This window comes from Adiantum capillus-veneris, chromosome 21 (assembly GCF_014529385.1).
Source record: "Adiantum capillus-veneris isolate H3 chromosome 21, ASM1452938v2, whole genome shotgun sequence".
Classification (NCBI taxonomy): domain Eukaryota; kingdom Viridiplantae; phylum Streptophyta; class Polypodiopsida; order Polypodiales; family Pteridaceae; genus Adiantum; species Adiantum capillus-veneris.
Window position 1 is genome coordinate 41,618,915 of NC_140951.1, and position 9,194 is coordinate 41,628,108.

The 9,194-nt window shown below is 45.5% G+C and overlaps 1 protein-coding gene across 1 annotated transcript; it reads left to right on the top strand.

Moving 5' to 3' along the window:
• Positions 1 to 320: 320 nt before the first annotated feature.
• Positions 321 to 896, top strand: LOC147430844 (pterocarpan synthase 1-like). Its single transcript, XM_086494459.1, has one exon. The coding sequence runs from the start codon at positions 321 to 323 to the stop codon at positions 894 to 896; it is 576 nt and encodes a 191-aa protein (XP_086350585.1).
• Positions 897 to 9,194: the final 8,298 nt, after the last annotated feature.

Here is a 9,194-nt window from a genome sequence, read left to right on the forward strand (position 1 = left end):
TATTGATTTGTCAACGAGCGAGCGAGAGAGAGAGAGAGAGGGAGAGAGGGAGCAATCCAGATCAATGCGACGTAAATTAGTTGGGCACTGCACCGCCGATAATGTGGTTTTCATGCAGCCATACAAGTCAATCGTGTAGGGTATTGATTGGCGCGTATTTAAGGAGATGCACAATATGACAATATGCCAGAGTGAGCTGCTTATAGGTAGTGCGCATTCTTCGGATATAATCGCCTGCAGTTGTACGAGTTAGCGGCCGTAGTACGAGCACCATGGGCTCTGAGCGACGTGTCCCGACTGTCGTAACTGTACTAGGGAATATGTGCATGATGATGCTAATATTGCGCCCATATTACAACTGTGGTGCAGCAGCAGCTGATGCAGCACATCGGAACTGCAGCAGGCAGAGCGGGAGGGCGACGGCGTCTCTTTGCGGGCCCAGCGCCTTCACCTTCTACCTGCACAACACCGTCTACAATCCCGCCGTCGACAACAAGGACTACTTCGACTCTGTCTATGGGCTGTCGCCCAACGTGACGTGGCCCAATCCCTACTCCTTCGGCACCACATCCACCTTCGAAGACCCCATCACGGAGGGCGTCGCCAACACCTCGCAGCAGATCGGCGTGGCTCAGGGCCTCTGGCAGCTGGACAGCAAAGTGGGATACACGCTCTTCTACATCTTCACTGCCAACATCACGCAGGGCGACTACACGGGCACTCTCTCCATCTTGGGCCAAATCCGCGAGGCCGACCCCGTCCGATACATCACCGTTGTCGGCGGCACCGGCCACTTCTTGGGCGCCCGCGGCCTCGCCACTAACCGCCTCTTCATGATCGACCATATTGCCCCTGCCTCATGGACCCTATCCTTCGACCTCGACCTCTACTATTGAGCTTTTAGCCTACCTATCGCCCACAAATTTTCCATTTCCTAGCCACCGCACACTATGAAGAACAACAATAAAACTCATGTAATCTCCTTTTAATCAACATTTTTTATTTTATTTTACTCAAGATAGGATAACGTCATAAATTGGCCAACTTGCCTTTAGTTTTTGGCCTCCCAAAGGGCTTCGGCATTTCTTTGTTTGAATATGTGTGTATGTAGTACATAGTGTGTTTAGATTGTTGACAAACTAATGTGCATTTTTATCTATTTGCGAAAATGTTTATGTGCATGTGTGTGTGTGCGCGCGTGCAAGAGAAGAGAATGATAGAGCACTCACATACGACCTATTTGAGCAAGAAGCATTTGAAGAAATGTCGCCAAACCTACAAATACACACACACACACACACTCTCTCTCTCTCTCTCTATGTTACCCACACACACACAAAAGTGAAGAAACCTACTACTAATCTTGAAAAGAACCTCACCTTGTTGATGGCGGGAGCGTGTGAGTGGAGATCTCAACTCCGGCAAGCCCTACAACACCAAAATTTGCAGCAAGTGAGGAGGAAAAGAACAAGGGAGGAGATGAAAAATGAGACCAAAATGCACAGAAAGAACCCACGGGTTTTGTTTTTCTAGGTTTTGTCGATACAAGGTTTGGTAGAAGTAACAAAACACGCACCCAAATAGGCATCAGAATTGCATCCAAATAGCCATCGAAATACGCGTTGAAATAGCCATCGAGAATTCAAAATTTGATTTTTTCAAAAATTGGTTCTCCCTTCAGAATTACCTACACATATATCAGCGCCTGCCATTGGCGTCGATATTTAAATGATCCCGTAGCGAGTCCTCAAGTCCAAACTTACATAGCAATGTCTCTATATAGTTTGTTTGGCACAAGGCGATACCATCATCACACTGCTTAAACTGTATGCCCAAGTAATGATGCAACATCCCAAATCTTTCATCTTGAAAGTAGCATTTAGATCATCCTTAAATTCAACAATATGTGTCTCATTCGTACCAATGATCATCAAATCATCCACATATAGAACAACAATGAGAAGTACATCACTCTTACGTCTTACATATAAAGTGCTTTCTATTGGACTATTACAAAAACCTTGTTTGACCAAATGAGTCTCAGCGTTCTCATACAAAGCACGAGGAGATTGCTTCAACCCATATATATCTTTCTTACATTTGCACATTGTATCCTCTTGTCCTTTCTTGACAAAACCATGAGGCTACGTTACATTAGCTTCCTCAAATATGTCACCATTCAAGAAAGCAATAACAATGTTTGATAGAGATTGTACATCCCATCTAAAATGAGCTACCGATACACATTGAAAATGCACAGTATTATACAAAAAGTGGGAGCAAAAGTCTCTTCATAATCCATGCCTCTTTGTTGTGCATAACCCTTTGCATCAAGTCAAGCCTTATAGCTAGCAATCAATATCACCATTTGGCTTGCGCTTAATTGTAAACCCACTTCGTACCAATGGCGTTTTTGCCAATAGGAAAATCACGTAAAGTCCATGTGTCATTTTTTATAAGCGCATCTGAATATTTTGATTGCATGGCAGCCATCCAATTTTTTGAATTATGTGCTTAATCAAAAGACAGAGGTTCCTCTACATCATGAAAGGTAGAAACAGCCAAAGCGTAACAATTTGATGCATAAGATGCATGGAGAGAACCTGAATGAGTATGACTAGACAAAGATGCATCCAATTTACTGTCATGCAAAGTATGCACCAACCATTTTGGCATACCTCTAGCCCCATCTGTCAGGACAAGGGTCCTAGAGGGCAAGGCCCAACCTAGGGGGTCAGGGACCTAGGCTAAGGGCTTGGACTGGACCAGTGCGGACTGGGGATCCGCTTAGGGCAAGAGCTAGGAGCTAGGCCTATATAAGAGACGGTAGGGAGAAGGATCCTATGTTCAGTTACCCTAGGTCTTATATTGGTATCAGAGCTCAAGGGGAGGGAGGAGCTATGGAGGAGGAGGAAGCCTTGCGGAGCAGGAGGAAGCCTTGCACGCTTGGTTGCATGATCTCTCTCTCTCTCTCTCTCTCTCTCTCTCTCTCTCTCTCTCTCTCTCTCTCTCATTAAGTATGGAGCCTGATTCACCCTTGTAATTTCTTGTGGTAAAATCGCACATTTGTAAGGCCCCCATTATGAGGAGAAGCCATCGTGCGTGAAGGAAAATCACTCGTCGGAAACCAAAATTTTCACGGCAAAAAATCAGGGGCAACTTTAGGGGCCTCGGGGGCGGAAGCCCCCAAGAATTTTTTTCCCTCGCCGGAATATTATGGCCGGCTGGCGGCCGGAAAGTGGTCGGAAAACAACCGTCGGTTGGCCGGTGGCCGATAGTCAATGGCCGGTGGTCGGAAGTCAATGGCCGGTGGCCGGTGGCCGAATTCAAGAGTGGACTTGTCTTCTTAAGGGCGGCCACACATGGGCGGATTGGAGGGTCCGATTTGGACTTATCTACACAAGGGCGGCTACACATGGCTACCTCTCATGAGAGAGGGCAGCCCTTTTGGCCTATAAAAGGAGGCCATTTCTACACACATTTCATAGTGTGAAGTTGATGCAACAAGGTGAGTGTGAGGTGGTGAGAGTGAAGCAAGGCGGGAGCTCCATTAAGGGTATAATCCCTTTGTAAACTACTTCTTCTTTTGAAGTACTAAAGCCATTGAGTGGTTGCTTTCCCGTGGACGTAGCCCACATTGGGTGAACCACGTATATCGTGTGTACTCTCTCTCTCTCTCTCTCTACTCTATAATCTCGTGTATGTAAATCTGTCTCTCTCCATTAAGTAATCTACTCAATTATCTATTTAGCTACGTCTTATTTCCTAACAACTGGTATCAGAACAAGGTTTGCTCGTAGCTAAATTATCTCAAGGAAAGGATTCCTTGAATTGAGTGGGAGTTATGGTGGAGGAATGGAAGCTCAAGATTGAGAAGTTCAACGGCAAAAACTACCAACATTGGAAGATGCAGATTGAAAACTATCTCTACCAGAAGGACCTCTATTTGCCACTAGGCGGTCTTGCAAAGAAGCCCGCAACAATGACAGATGAAGCATGGATTGTCCTTGATCGAAAGGCATTGGGAACAATCCGGTTAAGCTTGGCGTCAACGGTGGCCTTCAATGTTTCGGAGATGAAGACCACGGAGGACTTGATGAAGTCACTTGACGACTTCTACGAGAAACCATCGGCATCCAATAAGGTATTTCTTATGAAGCGCTTGTTCAATCTAAAGATGACAGAGAATGGTTCAGTTGCAGAACACCTAAATGACTTTAACACAAACATAAGTCAACTTCGATCGGTGAAAATCAGTTTCGATGACGAAGTACGAGCTCTCCTTATACTATCATCTCTACCGGATAGTTGGGATCACAACCTTGTGATGGCTGTAAGTAATTCTATCTCTGGTACAAATACTCTTAAGTTTGATGATGTTGTGGGTGTTCTCCTAAGCGAGGAAATACGAAGGAGAAGCACATGAGAATCATCAAGTGCTGCATTATCAGTGGAAAAAAGAGGAAGGCCTAAGGAGAGGTTTAAAAGCCAAAAGGGTCGTGATTGCTCAAGACGGAGCGAGTCACGCACAAAGTCAGTTCTTCAATGTTGGAACTGCGACAAGAAGGGCCACGTCAAGAAGGATTGTTGGTTCAAGAAGAAGAAGGAGACTGAGTCTCAAGACAACAAGCCAACATCGGAGGCCAATGTGGCAGGTAAAGTAGAGTAAGATGCTCTAATTCTCTCATTAGACAATGTGTCTAATTCCTGGATAGTAGATTCCGGGGATTCATTCCATGCGACACCACACAAGCAACATTTCCAAGACTACACCAAAGGTAATTTTGTGTTAACCTTCACGGCTCACGGACACCCCATCACCTACGACGGACATGTATTATGTATTTGGTAGAGTCAGGTACCGGGCTTGTCGGACCAATAGGAAAAGGGTAAGAGTGATCGCCGATGAGAGGCGCACTCTAACTGGGACATTCAAGGGATTAGTTGGCTAAGCATGGGCGCCCAAGTGTGAATGGGGTGAGCTCATATAAAAGCCAACTAAACCTAAAATTCACTCATTCTCTCATTTGTGCAATAGAAGAGTGCTCTTGCTCCATCTCCATCTCCATCTTCTTCTTCTTCACCTCCTTGTGTGTGTGTGTGTGTGTGTGTGTGTGTGTGTGTGTGTGTGAGAGAGAGAGAGAGAGAGGGAGAGTGTGTGTGCGATCGAGCATTACGAAGGCACGTTGACGGCGAAGCGGTTGAGCACGGCACGACTGCAGCTTCTTCTTCATCGCGGCGAGGAATCCACCACGAAGGCGAGCGTAGAGCGGTGAGTGACACACCCTTTGCTCTCTTGAGCTTGCTAGTTTAGGCTTGTTGTGTGCTTGGAGCCATTTGTGGCTCGCACACGGTGTATCGGCAAGTCCTTTGCTTCGACAGTGCGGCAAGGAGCGCACATTTTTGGTGCCACTGCCGGGGAAATGCCCTACACTAAGCTCAGTTAAGCACTTTACGCTTTCTTGTGATGCAATTTCAATTGAAGGATTTGTGAAGAAGGAAGGTGTGTGGTTGTGTGGAGAAGATTTTTGTTACACTGTACTGTCTTTTTTGTTTTCTGTAAAGAAGGAGTTACAATTTTTTTGCAATGTATTGTTAGAATTAAGGTATTAGTTATGGAATGTTAGTTCTGTAAGGTTCAATGTTAGTTCTGTAAGGTTAGTTTTATAGATCTGTTAGCTATTGTAGTACTGTGTAAACAGTGTTAGAGTGTGTGTGGCAGTATCTCTATTAGCTGTAAGTAGATAAGTTAGGTGTAGGTTAAGTGTGTGTGTGCGCGTGCGCGCGCCGCGGCCGCGGCGACTTATAAAAAAAAAAAAAAATATTTTTTAAAAAGAAGGATCGGGCTGGGCATCATTCCCCAAGCTCAAGCCCAAACCCAGACCTCAGTCCTCAGTTTTAAAATATAGTTTATACACCTTTTTATATTTAAAAACTATTTTTAGGATTTCGAGGGCTTCACGTAGTCGAATAGAGAGTTGTAAAGCACGGCACGTTCCTTTAGCCAAAACGCTCGTCTTGAGCTATTACACGCCATATTTTGTGGCTCGGTTACAAAAAATAACCAAAAATAACAAAAAGCTTGGGTTATAAACAACTATAAAAAAAAAAAAACTAAGTGAGCGGCCTTCACGGGCACTCACCAGCGCGCTTAGAGTGTGGAAGTCATATGAACCTACGCTCTGGACGAGTGTTAGAGCACGAGCATATTGGTAGTGCCTCCATTTACGCGGGCACCCATTATTCCTCCACCCTAGGTTATGGACCTTCGGCCGGGACTCAAGGTAGCGCGACCCAAGATCCTCATATCGCGTCTAGTGATTCTTCCTCTGACTACGAAGTCATGGAGGGGTATCCTACACCAAACCCTGATATTTCAAGTCAAGACATGCATGCCATGGGCCCACGGCCCGGGTCCAGCGTGTTTAGCCGCTTAAAAGAGACCCTTAGTAGAGCTACTCGCTCCGAACATGCGGTTAATGAAATAAATGAAGGGAGTGGGGAAGTAAATTCGTCATTCATGCCTAAAATAGACTCTATGCTTCTTGAGAGTGTGCATGTGAATGTTCCATCCACTTCACCTCCTGATCCTTTAGGACTATCTCCCTCTGAGGTTTTACTACCCGATGGTAGGAGTCTTGCCGAAGTACAAGAGATCGAATGCTATATGCAAGCAACAAGGGAGAGGGAAATTGAGAACCTACGAAGGCAAGAACAAAGTCGAGCCCTGAAAGCAAAGGCTCCTATGACAACAATCATGCCAGCCGAGCAACCGAGTGATCCCAAGGTAGCAGTCACGGAGGGGCAAGCTATGGGGAGCAATAATGCTTCCACTTCAAGGGAAACCTCCAGCACGCCAGGCCTAGATGGGATATTCCTAAACGAAAATTGGGAGTATGACCTACAAGCAGAAGCTTTAACTGATCGGTACATAGGACACACTTATCATGTGGGTTGGTTAGATGTTCTACAATCCACATCGGGTGCTACTAGCATAGAGGAGCAACAACAGAAAGTCTGTGATGTCCTCCATAGGATTGTCGAGTTAGAAAGACAGAACACAGGGATCAACATGCCTTCAATAGGCCTAATGAGATTCTTGGATACGGGAAAGGCCAACCAACCAACCCTATCACAAATGGAGATTCCCTCAGTGAGCCCCATTGATCCTCCATATGTTGTTTCGCCAGGAGCCTCAATACAATCTGAGCCCACAAGTGGCAGCTTTACCTTCCCAGATCTAGCTCATCTTTCTCTTAATGACACTACGGCTACCATGCATATCCCAGTGGTGAGCATGACAAGAAATACACCATGGAGTTCATTTGTTAACACTGCGCCGATGCCTAGTAGCACAGTGCCCCCAACTATACCTACATGTATGTATCAATCATGTGCACCTGTAGTACCTCAGCCTCATGTAGCCCCTACACCTCCGATTATTCCAAGAGCTTACAATCCACAATGGAATTATCCAAGCTCTTATACAAGTGGAGCCATGCCATTTAATAATAACATGCCGTATCAGGCACCCCCTATGCCTAGGGCCACGCCTGTAAACTTTGGACCACCGTCTGGTACACCACCATATGAAATTTGGGACCCAAGAGCCGCGCGTATGCCAAGGCCAAGGCCAACTCCCATCTCACATGTGGTTCCAGGAGCACATACACCCATTATACCTGCTCAAATAGGAGATTTGGCAGCATTTGCTCAAACTATCGGTCGCTCTATTGCGGAAAACATGCGTAGTGCACCTGATAGAGAGCCTAGGAGCAAGGCAGTTCAAGTAGCTAAGCTCACACAGAAATTCAGTGGAGACGGAGATGCTAGAAAGCATATGGAAGTCTTTGAAAATGTGTGCGATTCCTTGGAAGAGCACAATGAGCTACATAAGTGTAAGTCTTTGAGTTTGACCCTAAGCGGAAAGGCTGGAGATTGGTATAGAACCTTAAGAGTAGAAGAGAAAACGATCTACTCTACTCTTAGGCGACTGTTCTTAAAAGAATACATACGAGAGGGAGTACTTTGGGGTGTAGCCTCTCATCTCCAGAAATCCCAACGAGAAGAAGGTGAATCCGTGAGAGACTTCATTAGTCGCCTAAAGAATTTGAATTCTCGATGCAATCCAAACGAGCGATTCAACAACAACCAATTTCTCGATAGATTCATTAGGGGACTACGACATGAAAGTATCTATAATGGCCTAGTCATTAGAGGTATCACTACTTGGGAAGCAGTCACCATGAATGCAATCCAATTGGAGGATAATTTAATGATTGTAGGAGAAAGAGTGTCCGCCGAGCCGAAGTCTAGTAGCTCGCAAGCGTCAGGGCATGAGCCAATGAAGATAAAGCCAATCGTGAAAGAGCAAACGATATCTGAGATGACTTTGGCAGATCTCACCAAGGCCATCCAAGAAAGCCTTAGGGATAATCGTGCTCCACAAAACACTCATATGTATCCAAGAAGGGAGCAACAATGGTGCTCAATTTGCTTGGGCCCACATACTACGAGTGAATGCTCTACTTTCATAGTAAAGTTTAACGGGACTTGTAACGCGTGTGGTAGGTATGGCCATCAAGCGAAGGATTGCCTAATGCTTAAACGCATCATGGAAAATAGACCGCCTATAGCTTGGGCAGACTCACCTCGAGTTCCTGCATTGATGCCTACCCCACCCATGGAGCAACAATTGCCATTACAATTGCCATTACAACACATGGTCCCTAGAACCCAAAATGTGGTCGAGTTCAAACATTTACCAAAATCAAAACCTTAACAAGAAACAAAGGACATATAAGAGACGACGATATCGAGCAAATGTGAGAGCTAGGATAAACAAGGAAATATCTACTGCAGAATGGCTTAGCTATCTAGGGGCATGTGATGCTCATCGAAATCTAGTAGAAAATTGGGGTGAACATCTCCAGAGTGTCATGTGGTGCAGCCCGCGACCCATTGACCTCGCTCAATTGGAGGTTACAGAGCCGAAATTGAGTCGAACTATAAGAAGACGTCAAGACCGAGAGTTAGCACAACAACAAAAGGATGCAGAAATAAAAGAAAGGTCTCCGTTAGGACAAGAGCCTGCTGACTTACATACGGCTCCTGAACATTTTAAATCTTATACCACGGGGGAGCGAAAGGTTGTGTATGCCAAAGCCCAACGAATACCTACCAATGGAAGCAGT